Source organism: Argentina silus (genome assembly GCF_951799395.1).
Source record: "Argentina silus genome assembly, chromosome: 10".
NCBI lineage: Eukaryota > Metazoa > Chordata > Actinopteri > Argentiniformes > Argentinidae > Argentina > Argentina silus.
Genome location: NC_139664.1, coordinates 18,935,884 through 18,958,509, shown reverse-complemented (window position 1 = coordinate 18,958,509; position 22,626 = coordinate 18,935,884). Strand labels below are relative to the sequence as shown.

General features: G+C 40.7%; 2 protein-coding genes across 2 annotated transcripts; one reads left to right on the top strand and one right to left on the bottom strand.

Moving 5' to 3' along the window:
- Positions 1 to 5,510: 5,510 nt before the first annotated feature.
- Positions 5,511 to 10,774, bottom strand: eaf1 (ELL associated factor 1). The gene is made up of 6 exons (XM_083678477.1): positions 10,509 to 10,774; positions 9,732 to 9,826; positions 8,991 to 9,127; positions 8,374 to 8,546; positions 7,608 to 7,892; positions 5,511 to 7,093 (listed from the first exon to the last, which is right to left on the bottom strand). The coding sequence occupies exons 1-6, from the start codon at positions 10,609 to 10,611 to the stop codon at positions 7,044 to 7,046; spliced, it is 843 nt and encodes a 280-aa protein (XP_083534603.1). The 5' UTR covers positions 10,612 to 10,774; the 3' UTR covers positions 5,511 to 7,043.
- Positions 10,775 to 11,069: 295 nt separating this feature from the next.
- On the top strand, positions 11,070 to 14,264 carry mettl6 (methyltransferase 6, methylcytidine). Its single transcript, XM_083678678.1, has 5 exons — positions 11,070 to 11,578; positions 11,799 to 11,933; positions 12,251 to 12,421; positions 13,301 to 13,442; positions 13,598 to 14,264. The coding sequence occupies exons 1-5, from the start codon at positions 11,276 to 11,278 to the stop codon at positions 13,750 to 13,752; spliced, it is 906 nt and encodes a 301-aa protein (XP_083534804.1). The 5' UTR covers positions 11,070 to 11,275; the 3' UTR covers positions 13,753 to 14,264.
- The last annotated feature ends 8,362 nt before the right edge of the window (positions 14,265 to 22,626 follow it).

Below are 22,626 nucleotides of genomic sequence, written 5' to 3'. Positions count from 1 at the left end.
CCATCTCTGACTGTTCTCTTTCCATTTTTTCGTATATATTTCATATATATTTTAAAAGCTTTTTAAATGTATGTAGATTGTGGCCGTCACCTATATTACCAGAAGAAAACATTTAGACAAATTGTATTTGTCAAACATATGTTGCTTTTTTATATTTAAAAAACATATATTTTTGCTATGCATGCAAACATGCAGATTTAGAATTTTGGGGACAACAATCTGCCCTGTAGCCCGACAATAGGACTACTCTTAACTAAATAGAGTTCTAAGAATGGTAGAAAGATCACTTGATTGACATATGTAGCCGACAGCGATAACACATTATTTAATATGAATATTTGCATTTATAGCCAAGCTCATTGTCATAGTTGTAATTAGAGTTATCGGCCCAAGTGGGAATAGCCTTTAAGGAGTTCTTTACTTTTAATTTTTACGTTTCTCATCAGTCTTCTGTTGATGTGTTCCCAAAATAACATTATAACTTTTTGCAAGCCTGTGTCAAAACGCATCATCATCTCACATTCCCAGGAAGTAAATCATCTTGTCATTAGGATATCTACAGTATGAGTCGTGTATGCACAAACAAATTATATTTTTGGATGCTTATGGTGGACTGATGAAGAACATACTATAAGATTTTTGAGTAAAGCACTCCTTTAAAGTCAAACAACTACAAATGCTTTAAGAAGATAGAAGGTTTTATAGAAAATAACGTTTACACTTACAGTAGATATGTGGCTCTTAAAAGAGCATTTGGGTCTGTATAGAAGAAGACGGTTAGAGGTTGGATAAAGCAGAGGGTAATTGAAGCTACAAAGAGATGGAGAGTGAGAGATATAAGTGAATACTTATTATAATAAATGAATGCTGCACACATTAATGATGAATCTGTCAACCACGTCATATCACGTCATCAAATTACAGCCTATTTAACCTCACTTGCTATTCCAGTAGCTATGTAGCTATAGCAGCAAAAAATAAATGTCAAAAGTCAAAGTTAATAAATATTTGATTTAAAGCTTAAACATATGTTTTCAACTAAATATTTAGCCAAACATTGCATGTTTAAATCAAATCTAAATATTTTATTCCAAAATAAATATTTAGTAACTAAATACATATTTAATGTATATCTTATATCTGCATAGCTAAAACATATTCAAGAACTAATTATATATTTAATTTCAATCTTAAACCTGGATTACAAATTTAAATGGTTAGCTCAAAGACAAATATTTTGATTACATCTTATATTTGGGGTTTTGAAGTGAAATATTTAACTTAAATCTAAGTCTGAGATTTACATTTTACAAGATTTCTTGATTTGCTATAGACTTGCAAGATTTAAGTTAAATATTTCATTTCAAAACCCCAGATTCAAGAATTAATCTAAATATGTGTGTTTGAGATAAAGATTTTTATCGGCCATCCAGATTTAAGATTTAAATAAAAAAATATATTTTGGCCTAAAATATTTATTTTTCTGTACATATTCTAATATATAAAATAAATATGTATTGTTTTGGTTAATATTTATTTTATTAAATATAATCTAAATATGTAATTGTTGTTAAATATGTATTTCAAAAGACAGATTTAAGATTTAATGTAAATATGTAAATGTGTTAATGTGAGATTCAGATACAGTGCCTTGCATAAGTAATGGGACAGTGAAGCATTTTTTTCTTCTTTTGGCTCTACAGTCCAAAAATCAAAACAATATTATGAGGATGGTAGTCTCTGACACATTCACATCTACCTCCTGGAAAATGTTCTTGATCTGTGGGACGATTGTTTTGGGTTTTTTCCTAATTATGGTGAGCATTTATTCGGTCATCCACTGTAGAAGTCTTCCTTGGTCTACCAGCCCATTTGCAATGCTGAGCTCACCAGTGCTTTTTTTCTTTTGTAATTATGTTACAAACTGTTGATTTTGGTAAGTCTATAGTTTTGGTTTCTGATTGATGTATCTGATATTTCACCCTCATAATGGTTTCCTTGACTTTCAATGACGTATCTTTGCTCCTCATGTTGTCAGACACCAACAACAGACTCCAAAGGCAAATGCAAATCCTAGAATTAATATTAGACATCGACAGCTCTCTTATGTCCGGACAAATGATGTGACGGAACACACCCGACTAACCATAAACACCTGTCAAGCCAATTTTCCAATACTTTTGGTGCCCTGAAATAGGGGGACTATGGATAAAAAGGGTTGTCATTTCTAAATGGTGAAACCAATTTGAAAAAATAAAACTTTGAATTAAAACTGAGAAGCTCTACTTTAACCTCTTAGTACCCACACGTTTTATTATAGAGTATAGAGCATAGAGTATAGAGCAAAAAGACAAAATGCTTCCTCTTTCCAATACTTACGGAGAGCACTGTATGCAGCTTGCCCACCCCCTAATGCCGAAACTACACCAACACCGAAACCAGAGCGCGTCATCATAGCTCCGTTAACACAGTTTTCATGCTGCTGCACCAACAGCGAGACAAGATGCGCTGCCACAAAGGTTGATCTGATGACAAAATAGGCTATATTTCATAAAGGGAAGCTGTCTGAAAATAATTTCGGCTACACTTGCGCTGCTTTTGCATGCTGTCTCATAGATCACCGTGAGTTTAAAAAAAATTAGGCTGAAGTTACAGAGACGTTACGGTGCCTGCTGTTCTCATATGTGCTCCTCCTTGGCTCATCTGCAAGGCGGCAAGGTAGAGGTGCAACATGTCACCAAAGTTACTCTATACTGACACGACCAGGGAAACTCAACTGTAAAGAAAAATGCAAGTGTCCATAACAGAGACAGATATGTAGATTACATAACATTTGAGGAAACATCATTTAAGAGCCTATGTATTTTCAATATGTTGTTCACCTACAATCTAACCACAGAGCAATTAAATAATTTCACCAAATTAATATTGGGCTACAGGTAAATATTGTTTACCTGTAGAATGGAATAGGTTATAGGACCTCGATGATTCATTTAATTTAGTCATTTCTATCTACCACCTAACATCTACATTAACCATTTTAACCAGGGTTAAATATCTAGTAGTGAAGTTCAGCTTCAAGTTCTGTCATCTCTTCGGTCTGAGCTAGCTCGATCAGGGGGTCAGTCGGCCTTCTGGCGGGCACACCACACGACCTAGTGGCCACTCGTGGTACTGTTGTCATTTTCACTTGTAGTTCTGTCCAAAAAGACAATTCCCAATGCAATTCCGGTATTGACAAAGTCGGTATTGTTCCTGGCCAAATGAGGACGATTCCAGGGTGACCTTGACATTTACATTTACTTAAAATATATAAATTCATGCCTTGGCCGTCGTCATTTTTTTAATAGCCCAAATCGGACGATTGAAGCATTTCTCTTACCTATATAAAGCGCTGACGTCATATGTAAGCGTCTGGGCCAGCCAAGGGGCGGGAACGCGCACGGATTGTATGAGCACGAGCGAGGCACTGAGAACGAGCATGGGAACCATGGGAACCATGCTGGATTTCGGCGCGTTGCATCCAGAAGTGCCGGAACAACTGAACACTACCACTAAAGTACATAAAATCATATTCTGTGTGCAGTATAGGCCAGTACAGGCATTATTCTTTTGATTATTCTCAATAATAGCTGTAACATGTCGCTATACCGCACAATCTTGAATGCAAGATGACATTATAGGAGCCCAATAAGAATGTCATGATAATTAATTGATTTTTATGATGACTGTGAGGCATAATAAATAGTTCATTGTGACAATAAAGACACTGATGTTGAAAATGATGAGCCTGTGATAGGCTATACATTCTGATATTGCAAAGGGCATCATTTGGCAATCCATTTCAAGTTACTAAATGATGACAACAGCGATGATTAGGCCTCTCTCCCCACTCTCTCATTCTCTCTCTCTCTCTCTCTCTCTCTCTCTCTCTCTCTCTCTCTCTCATAGTGTAGATGTGTTGTAACACAAGGTGGCCTTCTACAAAGACACGCAGTACAAGCAAGTGTGTTGAATTAGAGATACAGCAGTAGATCAGTGGAGGCTGGTGGAGGTAGAAATCGAAGGACGGGCTCATTGTAATGCTTGGAATGGCGTGAAGAATGGTATCAAACACCTATCATGAAGAACATGTTTATTCCTAAATGCTGCCACTGTCCCACTCCTCAATGCCAAGCATTTCTTCACAAGGAGACATGGATTTTGAGATTGAATGACCCTCCAGTCTAGATATGACGCCATCCACACACACACTAGCCGGTAGAGACTCATCAGAGGACTTTGTAGAGGTAAAGGACTCTACCTTTGCCACCTCAGTCCTGAATGTGGCCACAATTCCACCAAAGACTTCCATGGTGACAGTGTCATAGTGGCTGGCCTGAGACTCACTCCCAGACCTCAGGAATGTAGAGGTCTGTCCTGGAACGCTCTGAACGGAGGCAAGTTCCTCATCGCTGATGTCTAGTGTTGGTTCAGCTCCTTTAGGTGAAGCTGAGGCCCTCCCACTTGTGACAGGCCCTTGCGTAAAAAAAACCTCACAGATTTAATAACTTTTGATCTAAATAAGATTTAGATCAATCTTACAGGTGCCAGAGAAGATGTTATTTTCCTGTCTACCTTGTAAGCTATTTTCATTAGACACATCCAAATCAATGTTCTGAATGACATCTTGCACATCAGACACAAACGTGTTGATGATGTAAGACGCCTCAGAGTTGTCATCAACAGTAGGAGTGGGGGAGGTGGGAATCACAGTGGCCATAATAGCCTGGCCAATGACCTCACTAGAGGAGCCAGTGGGTGAGAAACCATTTTGTCATTCCTACAGAGAATCACACTCACTGCCTTGGTGGCTTTAGTGTGAAACCTATCACTCCTCAGAAATAATTCCCAGGTTTGATCCCACACAAGCAGAGGAGGACATACGCTTTGCATCCTCTCTAGCAGAGAAGCCCTCCAGAATGACAAACAATGAGAATGAGAAACAAATCTTCTTAATTGTCTCTGCCACCTGTCTCAGCCTGTCAGCCGTGCCCAGAGCCCATGACCATCTGTGCCACATGACTCCACCGTGTCAATGATGGCAGTCAAGACATCTGCCGTCATTGGAACAGGTTCCAAAACAAAGTGTTATATGCTGGTATAATACAAATTTGCTGTATGTTGGTTCAAGGGCAGGTATCACTCCTAAACCTGCCCATATGCAGGTTTGATTGAACCTGCACAGTTGCAGGTAACACTTTTTACCTGCCATTTGCAGGTTTGTGGGGGCTTGTATGAACATGCTATATGCAGGTATTTAAAAAAAATAGCAGGCTGTATTAGCCTACTCCTGTGATCTTTTTTAAAGATAAGGCTTATGGCTTGGTTAGTATGTCTTGAAAGGAAGCATTATATCCTTTTATCATAGGACACAATACTTCTAGAATACATACATCTAAGGAAGATCTTGAGCAAATATTGTGTGCAGTTATGAGTTCTCAGCAAAACACAAAAGGTAGGGAGAAAAATCTATTTATGCATATGCACACTTTAATACACTCAAATGCAAACAGCAAAACACATACACAAACAGAATGCTAGTGATAAACGGAGAACTAAAGCACCATACATACGAGAGAAAGACCAGTTGTCGTCTACTGGGACAGCATGGGTCAGAAATGGAACACTGCAGATGTCAAAGGGATTCGTAGCAACTCAGAATTAGCATTAGCAATCCAAATACACCAATCCAACTAACTGTTGTGATAACAGACGCACTGTAACTCCCACTGCTGGATTGATATCCATGGCCTATGACAGCAACAGTGACGTTAGTCTGCCTTGTATACACACGCGCACACACGCACACACACACTCACACACACACACACTATGACAAGGATACCGCCGCAAAGTCACACCTTGACGCTGGGTACATATGGACATATTCTTAGCAAGTTTTTATATATGTATTTTATAATCATGGTATTTACACTAGGGATGTATTTTGATCGAGGACATATGATATTATGTACAGTATCAGATGATATTACCTAACAACAGTAGCTGGATGACAAGGAGTCAATGTAGTGGAATCATACAATGAAAGAGCAAAAAGGAAGGTCTGTATGAAAATATGAATTCCTAATATATCCAAATCCAAAATATCAGTACCCTGACAAGAGCTTCTTGGACTCCTTGGTCGTTTTGAAAAGTGGCATGCAGTTCGCGTCACTGAGTGACAATCTCATAATTTTCTAGATGTGAGGATAGTAGTTATGTTGGAGATATTCAGTATATTGAAGATGGTGTTATTCTGGGTCGCTACTGGTGTGATATTACTAATATGTACAGTAGTAAGTACTACATGTCATAAGTTGAATTTAACCTTTCTGTCAATAAGGTGCTGTTAACAGCAAAACATGAAAAGTGATTACATAATACAGTCTAAGTACTTTGATATAAATGGAGGGATTGGTCCAAGCATATTTACCTGTTACCAATATTCAACAAAGAGAATAGGTGCTACATTTTTGTATAGATAGTGACGTGAGCTGTATCCATGGCCTGTTAAAGATTGATTGAAACCTGTCATGGTAGTGATAAAAACGTGAACTTGATGTAAAGCATCAACTTCCTTTGATTGAAAGTCAAGTCGGGAGGATGAGAGTGATATTCCAAATAAGTCCGTCCCCTTCTAAACAAAAACAACAACCATAAAACACTTATGATACAACAAGTTGATAAAACTAGGAGCTCTGAGTACAGAAAATATGTATATGCATTCTAATATATATTCTTTCCCAAGTATCATATGTAAAAGGATTTTAAGTTTGAGATACAAAACAAAATATACAGATAATAAAAATACACTCTATTAAATCTCCAGGATGGGCAGCTTTTTTGAGAGATATTCAAATATACAATTAAAAACCAGGCTTTACAGTTGGGTCTGTTACCACAGCAAAGAAACAGGCAGAGGAAAATAAGGAGAGTAAATAAGGTGTGATGATGAGAGGTAGAAAGCGGGGGGGAGGGATGGTGGTGGGAGCGGTGGCGAGTCAGTCGTCATCGCTGTCGCTGCCCGACTCGCTCAGCTGGAGGTCGTTCCCTGTGGGCACACAACAACACACACTCTTATCATGCTCAACAGGTTTCCATCCAGCTTCCTTCATTTCATCGAGGCTCCATTTTGACATCGCGTCCCACCAAGTACAGTTAATGCTGGAAGATGTTTTGGACCAGAACAATTTGCTTATTTAGACACTATTTCTACAAATTCGCTCGGGTGAAAACAGGCGCTAATCATGTTTTTTGCTAAATTATTATTGCTCTGAGAGAACTTTTTTTTTTAAATCACCAGAGTGCCCCTTTAAATTGCAGTAACTAACCACTAACTAATGCCTATCCAGAAGAGTATCCAGGGGCTAGGGTTGGACTGCTTCCAGGGTTGGGATCAATTCCTTTTCAACTCTGATAATTCAAGCAGTGAAACAAACGTCCAATTCATGAATTGGAAAAGGGGTTTTTATTTTCAATCTTTCAATTCGCTTGAATCAGAATGTCAGTTGACTTCCTGAGTTGACCACCCTCTCTCTCCGGGCCAATGGGGGTCCGGTACTTACTGAGCGTATTCATCAGCTGGTTGCTGCCCTGCTGCCTGTCCGCCCCTCCGTTGGCCATGGTGGGGACGGGGATGCGGTTGGGGGAGGGCTGGCTGTGGGGGAGAGGGAGGGGGAGGGGGTGGGGGAGAGGGAGGGGGAGGGGGTGGGGGTGGGGGTGAGGTGGGTCGTGCTCCCCGTCGCTGCTGGAGCTGTCGTCCCCGCTGCCCGAGCCACTGGCCGAGTCGGAGGAGCTGCTGCTGCCACTGCTGCTCATCTGCTCTATCACCTCCACCTCCGCTCGCAGCTCTGCACCATGTCCAGGAGGGGGCGGAAGAGAGGCCATACACAGTCAATACACATCTCTGTGCCACATGTTTACTTCACTTGTATACCTAATTTTCAGGGTTAATTAGGATTTCATTTAGGAGGTGTTTCTTACAGTAGGTTTGAATAAAAAAATCTTCCAAACCTGGGTCGAACTGTATTTGAGATACCTGGGCTGCAGTTGATTTCGCTTGCCTGATTTGCACTTTTGAGATGATTCCATTTGGTTCCATTGCACCAATATGGCTCAAGTACTTGAAAGTATTTCAAATACTTTCTGACCCAGGTCTTGTCAATATGGAGTTAATCAACAGGCAACAGAGAGTCTGTTTTGTTATATAAGGTAAATAAGATGCATAATACACTGTAGATACATAGTACCACATACAGTCATTGGCTAAATCAGTAAAGGGTAAACACTTGGGTGAAATGCTGGCAACACAAGGGCAGGCTGAGATCTCACCTCTCTTGATGTCATCTAGCTGAGGCTCAGGGGAGGGGTTGTCCTTGGAGGGTGAGGGGGAGGTCTTGGCCCCCGCCCCTGGCTTGGTGGGGGCGCGGAACTGTGTGGGGGGCTGGCTGGCCCGCACCGACTGCTGCTCGATCCTCGCCTGGATCTTACTACTGCCCTCGGCCCTGAAACAGAGAACGACCATAGCTAAAAATCCACTAGCCGCGTCACGAGGCCTCGGCAGGATGACGCCCATATTAGGGTGTTGTATCTCAGGATCAGTTTCTCCTTTTAACTCCAGTCCTGGAGAGCCAGTGCTGGGTGACCAGGCGTTTGCTCCAGTCGTGCACTGACACACCCCTTTCTTACAATCGGCCAATCAATAACCTTCAATCTGGACCATGATTAGTGGAATCACATGTGTTGGTGCTGGGGCAGCAACCAATACCTGCACAGTGCACGCAGTAGCTCTTCAGGACCAGAGTTGAAGACGCATGGATTATTGAGTCCAGAGGAACGTCACTTTGTTGTTCAGGAAACACATTCCTTGATCATTTTGCCTGTCTGTTTAACTGTATCTTTGTCTATGTTGGTTATTGTATTCACTCTGCGTTGGTTAGATTCCTGACCTGGTTTTCTTGACCTGAATACTGCTGCTTAGCTTCTCCAACATGAACTCCCCGGTGTCGTGGTTAATGATCAGAACGCAGTCTTTCTGATATGGCCGCTTGTTCCCTTTGAATACTGTCATGGGTGGTGTGGAGCCCTGTCAACACAAGACAAGAGATTTAGAGAAATATGAACAAAAAAAACATGAACAAAGCATAGGACCAAAAGTAGGCCCCTATATTTTGTTTTAATATGATGTCAATGTTGCTGCAGGTGAGACACCATTCAACAATGTCTGTTTGCAGTCAGTATGCAAATGACAAGTCATGGATTTGCACAACATCATATTAAATCAGCCAATTTTGCTTTAGGTTTGTTTCATCAGACTATACAGTACCAGTCAAAAGTTTGGACACACCTTCAATGGTTTTTCTTTATTTTTTAAAATTATTTTCTACATTGTAGATTAATATTGAAGACATCAAAACTATGAAGGAACACATATGGAATTATGTAGTAAACAAAAAAATGTTAAACAAACCATAATATGTTTTATATTTTAGATTCTTCAAAGTAGCCACCTTTTGCTTTGATGACAGCTTTGGCAAGGTGTGTCCAAACTGTTGACTGGTACTGTAGGTCTATCTGTTTTGGGGAATTCATGTCAGCATATTTGTGAAATAGCCAACAATGAATAGCCTGACGCTTGACTTAACCTTGACAACTGAGTTACAGTAGAGTATAGGCGCGTCCAATCTTACTGGAATGTGAGGTAATGTGATGGTGACTTCATCTCCTTTCCCAACTTGTAACTCTCCCTCACAGCTGGTGTCAATGGACGCTGGTTTGAAATCATCTGAAAATGTCAATGTGGTGGTGAGGACAATAAAAAGGTCAACAAGGTGAGACATTCTTTAACACACACAGTTGATCCTAGGGAGCTTATCGCTGACTTGGAAAACATGTTTACTGTACGCTTGTTGTTGTATTACTGTGTTTTTACTACTGTATTCTATGCTACTATTGTGTTATTGTGCTATCACTACTGTGTTATTGTGCTATCACTACTGTGTTATTGTGTTTTTGCAAGAGTTTGCGAGTAAGAATTGTACTGCCACTGCCTAGACATAGCACATAGTACACTTTGAACTTGATATAGCCTGATATTCTCTTTCATCCTTAGATAGTTAACTATCTTACATTCCTCAAACATAATCTCGTAATATATATATATATATATATATATATATATATATATATATATATATATATATATATATATATATACTGATTTGATTTAATTTGACAATTCAAGATAATTCCAGAGTAACCAGAAGTTAAGAGGCAGAATTACAGACACACACTTTTCATGAAACAGCGAGCTTCGTGTAAAGCGAGCTAGCTATCCAATTACGCTGTTATATACGAGAGGATACCAAACAATATGAACCACTAATATGTACTTGTGAAAAGGCACCTAGGTACTAAGGCGCCTAGGTACTAGCTAGCAAGTTAGCTATGACACATTTGGTACTAACATCTGATTGTATGAAATGACGATTTTGGCCTCTTCTCGAAGCTCTCCCCGAGCTTCAGTACGTGTTCTTCTTTGTCCAATAGCGGGTTTGTACTTCCATTCATGGCTCCGTTTAAAAACCAAGATTCACATTGATTTAAAAAAGGTTTTTATAAAACCCTGACGATAATATTTTGTTGGTGCCAGTACACAAGATAAAGTTTGTGTACGGCTAGCCAGGTAGGTAGAACCGGTTAAATCTGTTTAGCAAAACAATCCATACGCCAGATGACCACGCCTCCTGACTGTTATGGTCCAGTCAGGAAATATTGCCGATAGGCTCCGCAGACCCACACTGTGGTTCCTTGGCCTTTTCCTAAATTGATCACGATCAAATCAGAATATTTATTCGCGTAGAATACATCACTTATTCGTATATAATCGAATCATATGAAACAAAAAGTAATTCTACATGAATAAGTAAACGGGTCTGACTATGACCGTGGCGGAATCGTCGTATTGAGCCACAGCAATTCCCATACGGACGAAGAAGACCAATGCACATCATGCTTCACGAGTCTTCTAGGACAATTAGTTTGACAAGTTCCAAACGTAGGAGATGTTAGTGTTTTTACAACATTGTGTGCGTTGTCTTCTGCTGTGGATTTAGCACTTTGTGTCTCAGCGCTATCCAGATACGTGAACAACAGCAGGGAAATATAACATGGATTAATATAATAGAATTGAGGATGGCAAGTTAGTTGCTTGTGCACAAATATAAATAGTACCATGGCTCTGCCAAAGCAGGATGACAGAACAGATGTTTTAGCCACTGTAGAAGAAATGAAAGACGGCTTGTCATGTTGTGCCACACCCGGCCAAACTACGGCTTCCATTACCAGGACTTTGACTGAGGAAGAGATGGATAAACTGTCCAACGACCAGAGTTTGGTGTCTGACTTCAAGCAGATGAAGTTGGAAAAGGAAGCACAGAAAAACTGGGACTTGTTCTACAAAAGGAACACAACAAACTTTTTCAAGGATAGGCATTGGACCACTAGAGAGTTTGAGGAACTGAAGTTGTGCCGTGAGGTAAATGAAAGGGGTATAGGACTCGAATTGGTTGGATTTGAACACCAAAAACACTGCAATATAGGCCACAGGGGCAATACACAAACATTGTTTGACTGAACATATGAAATACAAATGTCTGTGTCTCATTTATCAAATCAAAGATGTTAGTTTGTCTCTCTCTCTCTCTCTCTCTCTCTCTCTCTCTCTCTCTCTCTCTCTCTCTCTCTCTCTCTCTCAGTTTGAAGCTCAGAGGCTGGTTCTGCTGGAGGCAGGCTGTGGGGTGGGCAACTGTATCTTCCCTCTCTTGGAGGAGGACCTCAACATCTTCGCCTACGCCTGTGACTTCTCGCCAAGAGCTGTGGAGTTTGTGAAGGTGAGGCGTAAAGCTTCACATACAAAGATGACTCTGGACAAGATTCAACCGACCATGTTGGAACAATGTACAGTAGTATATGTGCTACTGCCCAAGCACACACACCTTTCATTCTTAAGTAGTGTCGTCTTCGGCTTACCAAGACCATGGTTTTGATGGGGTAGTCTAGTGGTAAGACCCTAGTTTTGGGACTACCTTTTGTTGAGGAACGCAGGTTCACGTCCTGGGTCTGGCAATGGCAGAGACTCACTTTGTTTCTCTTTCCCCAAAACAACTCTGTGCCTAAAACCCCTTTCTTCTTTATTTTATTTTTTCAGCAAAACGCCCTTTACTGCCCCGACCGCTGCTGTGCGTTCCAGTGTGACCTGACCAAAGACGACCTGAGGGGTAACGTGCCCGAGGGGAGTGTGGACGTGGCCACACTCATATTTGTCCTCTCAGCCATCCACCCAGACAAGATGCAGCAGGCTTTGGAGAACCTACACAGGGTGAGGGAGAGGGAGACCCGCTGGCACTCTCTTGAAAACACAGAGTAGTAAAACAGAGGAGAGACTGTTGATGGACAGTGACCGTGTCATTTTGTGTCACTCAATTACTTATTTCTGCTTTGTCATGAAGTGTCCTTTTGTTGATCTACAACAGAACAAATGCTGACGCCAGTGTCCTAAAAAACAACAAACATGTCAACTCCCTAAATAGCTACAGTATATTGCTATTGTCGTGGAAAAGTTGTGGAAATCAGGATCAGTCGAGTCAGAAGTATTCAGGAAAACTGTTCTTTATTCATGCATATGAATGAGAGCAAAGCACAGTAAATGTCACCACTTACTCTGCCACAAGCCTTCACAAGCATTTATAGAGGGGAACAAACAAGCTCAGACAAACATTATTTTCCGAAACTCATTTGACTGTTTCACTCATTTTCTCAGAGGCTGTACAAAGGTTTTTGCAAATAATATACGCCATTTAGCTGACGCTTTTATCCAAAGCGACTTACATTGCAGTGAGTGCATACATTTCAGTATATATGGTCCCAGCAGGAATCAAACCCACGACCTAAGTGTTGTTAGCGCCGTGCTCTACCAACTGAGCCACAGAGGACAAATGCCTGTCGTAGGTAATTTATATATCCTGTTGAAAGGTTATATGAAACACATTGCTTTTTCACACATTCTGCTGTCCCTCTCTTAAAGACAATAGGAGGCCTATGCATTTAATTACAGAAAACTGTGCACGCAACCATTAAGTCCTTGCACGTGAGTGTATAGGGTTAGTGCATATCTTGCTGTGGTTTTGCATTAGAGTCATTTTATGGACTTGATGAGTGTGTTCATAGTGTGTTTATAGACTTGATGTTGCTTTGGCAGGTGTTGAAGCCAGGGGGCATCGTTCTATTCAGGGACTACGGCCTTCATGACCACGCCATGCTCCGGTTCAAGTCTGGCAACAAACTGGGAGAGAACTTCTACGTCCGACAAGATGGCACCAGGTCCTATTTCTTCTCCAAAGGTCAGTCTCTTTCTCTCTCTCTCCATATTTCTGTCTTTGTCTCTTTCTCCCACTCTCTTTGTCTGCCACTCTCTCTCTCTCTCTCTTTCTTTTGCTTGCTATCCCCCCCCCCCATATTTCACAATTTTTCACCAGCAGAGCCCTCTCTTTTTCAGAGCTCCTGGCTGTCCTGTTTGAGGGGGCGGGGTTCCAGAGTGTGACCAATGACTACGTCCTACGAGAAACCATCAATAAGAAGGAGGGGCTCTGCGTGCCTAGGGTGTTCCTTCAGAGCAAGTTCAGAAGGCCAGACCAATCACCAAGCTCCTGATGTCCCCAAACCCCTTCCATTCTACATATGCCCACTGAATAGGCAGAGGTTGCCTGTAACCACTGATCTGACTGTGGCAAAATAAGTAATTGAACTGATGATGATGATTTCAAATATTTGAAAAACTTGAGATGTGCTTGTTTTAACTTGTTAGGCACAATGGAACCAATGGAATAGAAGAACAAACAGCTATTGCAAGGCAAGTTATATCAAGGATGACTAAAGTTTTTCAAATATTTGAAACCAGGTCTGCCACTGATACAAAGTCAAATCTGTTTTGATGAACACAAATGATTAAGGTTAGGTACCAGGGGAATCTGATCCTAGATCTGTACAGGTCATGCCCACAGCACAATTATGCTCATTCTCTCCCTCAGAAAGTGTGTCAAACCTTCACAAATGTACTGAACCAACTAATTTATCCAGATATCACTGGACAAAAACTCACATGTTGGTATTGCTTTACATGCAATTACATGTTTTTAGTTATGCTTTTATATCAATAAACTGACTGAAGGGTTTTTGTAATTTCTGTATATTTTGTAAGGGATCTGTCATGTTCACATACTCTAATAATGCCACTTTTCCAATTCTCTTAGATGATGTTGATGACAAAAGTAGGAGAAGGGTAAAAGAGCTACTGTATTTCAAGTACACAATATAAAGTTTGGTGGTGTAGCCTAAGCCATTTTAAGTTGTCGGGTCCACCTTTTACCACAAGGGGGCAGCAAAGCATGTACCATTTCCAGCCACGTTGGACAGCTGAACAGAGAAACATCCCATGTATCTGATGGCTTCACAAGGTACACAACAGATCTTGGAATCCATTACCTTCGTTCGAGTGACATTTATTGTGATTGTGTTCTAAGTGGACATAGTGGGAATTATGTAGGAATAATCAACGCCGTAGAGGCGTAAAACGGTCCGAGACACAGCCGAAGGTGAACGTTACTCCCGCCAAGCCTCAGGCCGATTTACACCTCCACGTCGTTGATTAGTTTTCTTTTCGTTAGTTATCCCTTACCTATATATATATAAGGTGCTGACTGAATATTGTAACAATTAGTTAAGCTGTTTCTGTTTACCATGTGCCTTATGACATACCTATGACATTTCTCTAGTCAGACCAACAGCAATTTCTACATAATAACCGATTATTAAAAGACGCGGCTTTCAGGCGACATCAGGTAATGTCCTAGAGCATTGCATCGAGACCGAGTTAAGTTCGTAGTTAATACAGTTACAGTTAATACAGTTATAAAATGTATAACATATCGCATTCACATGCCCATAGACGATGTATGGTGAAGACCAAAATGCTAACTTTTTTTGATGAATACAAGTCTAACTAAGCTGCAGATACAGAACATTGCTATGTTGTGACGGCTTTTGAACGTGCTGCCCTCCACTCAATAGTAGTAGTTTCAAGACGTGGATGGATGGATGGATGAGAGATTGGCTACGATATTCTCTGGAATCAAACCAATAAACTAAAAGGTTCAGTAAACACCATGTGCTTTGGGTATGATGACAACTATTATCGTTTTACCCATAGAGCGAACAACGTTATCATCACAGCTAGCCCCCATGCTTAGCTTTCGCCTGGACTAGCTATAGCTTGCTAGCTACGTTATGTGAACGCTATTGCAGATAATCATAATGACATGAATGAAAGGGATGCCTTTACTAGGATAACAATGTTTTCCCTTCTGTTTCACAATAAGTGTGGTCATGTTACAATTAGAATAGGGATAGGCTTACGTTCTAGTATCATATACAAATAAATGAGGCCTATGTGTGTAAACCAACAAACATATACCTGCGTTAGTGTTTCAGAATCAGAATTCTTTTATTTGGTATAAGTATATTTGCACATACAGGAAATTGACTTGGTGAGGTTGGTGCATGGACATAAAAAACAATAGTAAGTATTGACAGCAAATTTACAAAATAGCAAAATATTAACAAAATAAACAAATTTACAAATTTACAAAAAAGAACAGCACACAGCTTTTTGTCTTAAGTAGGTGGGCAGAAGCCCCCAAATGGGCTTCCATGATGGACTTTAGGTGGGGCACAACAGACCTGTTCAATGAAGCACTGACCTGCATATTCTTCTGTATGCAGTCTGTCCTCTATAGGTGTGTACCATCACTCTGAAGAGGATGAATTAGGCTGTTCGAGAGAAGCTTTGAATCCTAAGCATCCTGCCCAGTGGTGAGTACATGTTGTTTGAAGTACAGTAGACCAACATACAGTAACATTAACGCAACATTAAAGCTGCATGCTGGAAAACCTTGTTTGTGCATAGGTGATGTTATGGGTGGTGATGCTCATTTTGAATTTCCTGTATTTTGCAGCTTTTGACAAGCCATAACTTCTCATTTAAAACATAGTTTTTGGTCATTAATAAGGACTCATACTGTTAAATTGCTTTTTTGGTTTTAAATATTCAACCATTCAGTCCCAATTGTGTTTGAGGGGGATATGACATGTTTCCATTCAATTCAGTAACTCAACCTCTAAACAAGGCCAACCTCCAAGCAAGTAAGCCCATAGGATGTTCACGTTAATATGTGACTACCTGCCATACCTTGTGTTTGTGTTATGTTGCAGTTGTGTTATGTTACAGTTGGCAACTAAATGCACAAAACTGAAGGTTAGCACTGTTAATACATAATCCAATCTCAAAATGAGCATTGAATCCAAAAAATAAGCAAACTGTAAGTGCTATTGTTAACCAAAACTTACATTTTAGACAGAAATGCTGGGTTAAATGCAAATTACTTTACATATACTTAAGTGTATTAACATTATATTGTAATGGTATTGTTCAAAGCTGTTGTTGAAATGGTTTACCCATGGCCTGAGATGACCAAGATATCTACTTGCCAAAACGGAGTCTCTAATCAATCCCATTAAGGTGTGAATCCTAAACATGTCCAGTGCTGAGTGTAACTATGTTGTTTGAAGTACAGTAGCCCAACAAAGCTACTGTAGTAACAGTCATATTTTGAGTTATGGCGCTCAGTTGAATTTCCGGTCTTTTTCGGCTATTGACAACTCAAAATATCTAACTTAAAAACATATGTTTTTGTATCGAATATAAATATCTATCTATCTGCAATGTATAGTGAACAGAGGAGCAACTGTGTATGAAATGTACATGTTACATTGAAGAGGCAACTGTGAGAAAGGCCAAGATGGACATCGTAAGGACAAATATCAGAAAGACTGAAAAGAACTGGACAGGGTGTTCTCTTTCATTTTGAATATATTTTTACATTATTTCAATGCAATTCAAAATAATACAGGCAACTGAGTCCCTCTCAGTTCTCACTCTTTCTCTGAGGTGAGGTTCTGGAGACAGTTCTTCTTCTGGTAGATAAACCACGGTGCGAAGGAGGGTGTGAGGTGGGTGGGGTAGGTGCAATGGGCGGAAATGCGTTGAGGGTGTCCCGAAGGGAGGTCATCCAGGCCAGCATGTTCTCATCGACTCCTTCCTCATCTGAGCCAGCCTGACTCAGGGCCTTCTCTGGAGTAGAGGATTCTCCATCAGACGAGGACGTACTGGTCGATTGCACGGCCTCAGTGGGGAAGAAAAGGGGGTTTCTATAGACGGTGTGAATTTTCACCTTCTTTGGAGGGACACCCGGGTTATCTATCAGGTGATGCGTTGGTCGCCACGGCAACCCCAGCTTCTCCTGTCTGCCTGGGGTGAGGAGCCGGTTAACATCCAGGACCGACATGGTGGACGACAGTTGGAGCGGCACTGGGGATGTGGATTTCCCGTCCTCTTCATCTGTGTCAGATATCCTCTGACTCTCTGCTTCAGTCACATTGGGCGATGGGGAGATGGAGCGTAGCTGCTCTTCCATGGACACAGACCCCTTCGAATATGAAATCTGTTCAGTAACTTTTCCCTTTAAAGGAAAATTAGGGAGTGCAGAGAAGAGGCCTCTGCTGCATGCAAAATGATCATTGCCTGCGGATTTCGTCAAATCATTGAGGGATGACATCGAAACATATCTGTCTTTAAGGGAAGTCACACAATTGACTGGGGAGGGTGGTTTTAAAGAACCTTGACTAACCACAGAGTTAGACATCTCTCCATCTGTTGGGGGCACAGAGACTTCATGTGAGACCAATGTGCCGGGCTCCTGAAGCAGTACGAGGTCCTGATCCAGTATGTTATTAAACACACTTTCCATGAGGCCTGTGGCAATGTAGTCCATGTTTTTTGATGACATCCAGGTCCCTGGATGTCCATCGTCTAGCTCGGACTGGAGCCCGGCCTCCTCCATCTCAGCATGTGCCACCTCTAAAGCCGACATCGTAGGAGATTGGCTGTCAAATGGCTCTGGATTTACCGCTTCAACATCAAAAAATGTGTTTAGTCCAATGTTGCCCTGCATTACATGGTCCTTCACATCCTCCAGCATATTGGTAACCACATCCAGGGCAGTTTTGCTTGCCTTTGCAGTGGCCATTTGAAATGCTTTAGGGCAGACCTGTTGAACCTTTACGATGACTTGCTGCTTGACCTCCTCCAAAATACCGGCGATCAACGTCGTCACATAGCTGTTGAGCTTTTCTTCATCCATGGATGATGGATCATCCGATTGACCGCTGGGCTTTTTATCTTTATTCCCCCCGAGAATCCTGCAGACGGGCTCGTCGCTGGGTTTAAATGGATTGACAACCCGAGAAACACACTTCAGCATGTCAGAAGCAATTCTGGCACTGCAAGCCCGTTGTGCTGCTGGTTTCGACCCTCGTGCCGAAGTCTTGAGTTTCACCTCACACTTGATTGACTCGGCTAGCCGCCTCCTGACGCCCTTTGTACCTAGATGGTCTAGGACAGCATGCCTGACAACTGATTTTAGCTGCGTCTGACACGTTGCTTTGGTGAAGGCGCCTGATTTCAGAGTCTTCGCCAGTATTGGGTAACTGGGGAGCCTCACGACAGGTCCTTTAGAACTCTTCCTCTCTGATTGTCTTATTTTCTTGCCTTGAATAATTTTAGACTGTAAGTAGAAGTATAATTGTTATTTTCTTTTCATGTTCTCCAATCCTATTTACTCATTTCAAAAAGGTACTAGGTAACAGCTTATTAATACAATGTTGTTACTAGTGTAATTATCAAGTTGTTACACAGTTAAAGAGGCAATGTAATGCAAAGTGTGACCTTGAAAGTGTATAATGAGTAACATCAATATACTAACCCTGACCCTAAAAATACCAACAATGTTATTTCATCTGTACCTGCTCTGTCTTGTTCGCCTTCTCCACCTTCACTCTGGCGTTGCTGGGCAGAGGTGCAAGGCGTTCCAGGGTTCGTCTCCTTTGGAGCAGGCAATGCTCATCCATTGGAGTCATCCCTACAAATACAGAAAATGTCAAATGACATCTATTCACAATCTATTATTAATTGGCAATGAACATGTCAATACTGTGGCCACCATACATTACAGAATTACAGAAATACCCCTCAAAAACAATAGGCAGTGAATATATATGTATTAGTTACAATACTTTGTCAGTGAAATTGACTTACCTGCCAGTGAAACAATCTTTTTCACAGATAGATAATTGATGTGATTTTGTTTTACATGTTGATTTTAAATGGTCTTTTAAACTTTCAACCCCAAATCCCATGACTTAATGTGGAATCTTACCAAGTTGTGGTGTTTCATATAGTTGTTCCAGGAGCCTTTTGCCATTGCTACTGGCTTCTGTCATTATTTTATAGTCATGGATGTTATTCACCATATCTTGCATTTTTCTCTGCTGAATGGCTTGTTTTAGTTCGTACATACTTTTTTTCTGTGAGGAGGAACATTATTTGGATATGTCCAAGGTAAAAACAAGGTTATTGAATTGGAACTTGTCAACTTAGCTGCCACATAAGCTATCACCCTTCTTGTGACATTGAAGTGCAAAAATACTAAAGGTTTATTGTTCTAGGGTAAAAACATTGACATTTGTACACAGCTTCCATGGCTTAAAACAGATGTGTTGGTTCTATCATTCCATACATCTCTGAATTATTGAAGCTGGATGTGCTGTTAGTTTTTAATACGTTTTTGGGAGCTTTGTAAAATATAAAAGTGTAACATTTTACCTGGCTGTCCTGCTGGTCTTTCACCTCCTTCAGGTACCTTGCCTTGTTGACCTCTTGCTGTCCATCCTTTTCAGTGAGTTTGAGCCGAGATCGCTCCTCATACTGCATTGGATAGGAACAGGAGTTTAATACTACTCTTAGAGTACATGGTAATTTCAAAGCAATTGCATAAGATCAAGGAACTGTCATTTTCATGTCATTATCAAATCTCAAATCTCTAACAGTGTTTGCTCTCCTTAACATCCCTACCAGCTGTTTACAGAGAACGTCCTCTGTCTGTGTGACACATGATGCAGTTTGCAGGCCATCTTTCTGTCCCCTGTCCCTATCACTGAATTCAACAAATCATTTACTGGACATTTCCAACACAGAACAAAATACATTGATATGAGGCTATACAGATTCAGTCCAAGTTTTGATCATTCATCACAATGGGGATGTGGTCACAAATGTACATCCTGCCCACCTGGAATCACTGGTCGACTGAAGTTGCTTCAGTTTCTTAGCTCCTTCCTCCAACAGAAACTCTCTCATGTCAGCCAGAGTAACATTCTCAGCAATCTGGCCTTCCCCTTGCAGCTTCACTAGATTCATCATGTGTTCCTTCTGAAATATGATAAAATAAAAACTGTATTTGCATATTTTAGATACTGTATGTACCAACATGAGGAAAGGGCATGTTACAGAGATTATTTGAGCGATTATTTAAAATGTCTATAATCAAGTTACTTCATGTGTGATCTCGACTAAATGTTTATTATAGAACACTGAACATTACCATCTGTATTCTGAAGGATTTGTCAAGGTCAGTTTGAACAGTATCCAGGTACTGTTTGAAGGTGTTGTACTCCTTCAACGAGCATACAACCTTGGGAAGATACCACATAATGTGAGAAATAAATATGGTCTGGATTAAAGTGTATCCTGAAACATCATTAATTAAGTTCAGTTTCACCTTTTAATGGTAAGGAGTAATACGCATCACATGAAACTTACTTTGTCATCTTCCGTGATGAAGTTTTGCTTCTTCAACTTGTCATGCATGTCCTTCTTATGGTAGTAATCATTGAGGTTTGGGTCATGCAAGCTGTTGTAACTGGGCCTCATAATTTGACAGTTGGGGTCACTGAGGTTGAAATTGGTTGTTGACTGGAACAACTGGAGGAATGACATTAGTAGTTTACTTTTACTGCACCACAGTCTGGCCCTTGGTAAGTAAGAGGGTCACTTTTAAAATGCAATCTTTCTTTATTATTCTCTAACTGCTCTGATGGGCCTAGATGAGGGGAAAGCTGGTAAAACGTGATGAGTTTGGCCCTTGGATTTTGCTTTGATCATCATGTCTTTTTAAAGAAGGATTGTGAAGCTAATCTGAATCTGATAAAGCATGTACTGTAATTTCCTCTTTCGCAGATGGTCTAATTGCATTTTACCAAGTAATAAAACACTAGACTGAGTCTCAATCCACAGAGACCTGCTGACTGGATCAGATAGCTGTAAAACAAGATGTTAGTAACTAAAACATGTCCTACGACAGAATAGGTGGAATCTACTAGCCATCTTGTTTATGACTACCCAGTCATTTCAGATGTACTCATGTCTTGAGAGTAGTGGCTATGTTACTGGACAGGGCCTTGCTTATACCTATCCAGTCCTTTCAAATATACACAACTGTCTTGGGGAATAGGGACTAGGGGCTGTTTCTGTACAGAGCCTACATGTCTACCTTTACTTTCATTGGCAATATTCTGATCTGAAATGAGGTGTAGTGTGTCACAGGGCCTACCGTTTCACCCAGGCGTAACCTGGTCAACGTGAGGCCAACCCCAGGTAAAACAGGAAGTTTGGTCATTGCAGCCAATCTGCTCCGAGTATTCTCAGGAGTCTTTCTCAAAATCTGAGGAGGCCTTCCCACTGGTGGATGAGGATGCTTGGCTGATTTAGGGGGTATCCCCATTGTCTCAGGAGCCAAGGAGGCGTTCTTCTGAAAAAGAAGCAACTCAGCTATATGCATACATACTGTAAAAACTGCATTTTGTGCACATATGGGCATTTGGTCAATTTTTAGGTGAATTCAACAGTTGTATTGCAGTGCCATGTTAAGTAAGCCTGATTTCACACCCTTCTTATTTGAGAGTTACAGTAAAGTTGAGAGTTACAGTAAGCAGAGTACACCATAACCACAATTGTCAAGAGTCGAATGACTAAAATAAAATGACATAAAATGCTTTGTTAGTAAATGTAGCCTACCTGTTTTCCTTTCGAAGCTTGTTCCATACCGCAACTTGCAGAAATGAGCTTCACGTCTGTCGATACGATTATATATCAATACAAGCCCATTGTTACGATGACGTCATCACCGTTGACATTTGTCAAATTTGCCAAGTCAATCACTTTTTCTGTCGTGCCAGCGCCAAGCTATCTCCATGACAACCTCTGAATTTCTAATAAAATGTCATACGTTTCACAAGTCACACAAATTAATGAATTCACAGCTTACAAAAAAACAAACCCATTTAATTATAAAGACGGCTGTAGATGAAGATGAGTACACGAAAAAGCAATTGATCAATTTACACAAAAGATAGCGCAGTGGCGAAGCTACTCACGACGGGCCGGGTGAAAATGTCTTTGATTGGCCCCACATGTTCGAATAATGACAGCTATTAAACTACTGTTAATAACTGGCGTTACGTCCTTTGCATTATACCATGAGATAGGCTATATCAACAATCCCCTCCCATCCGCTA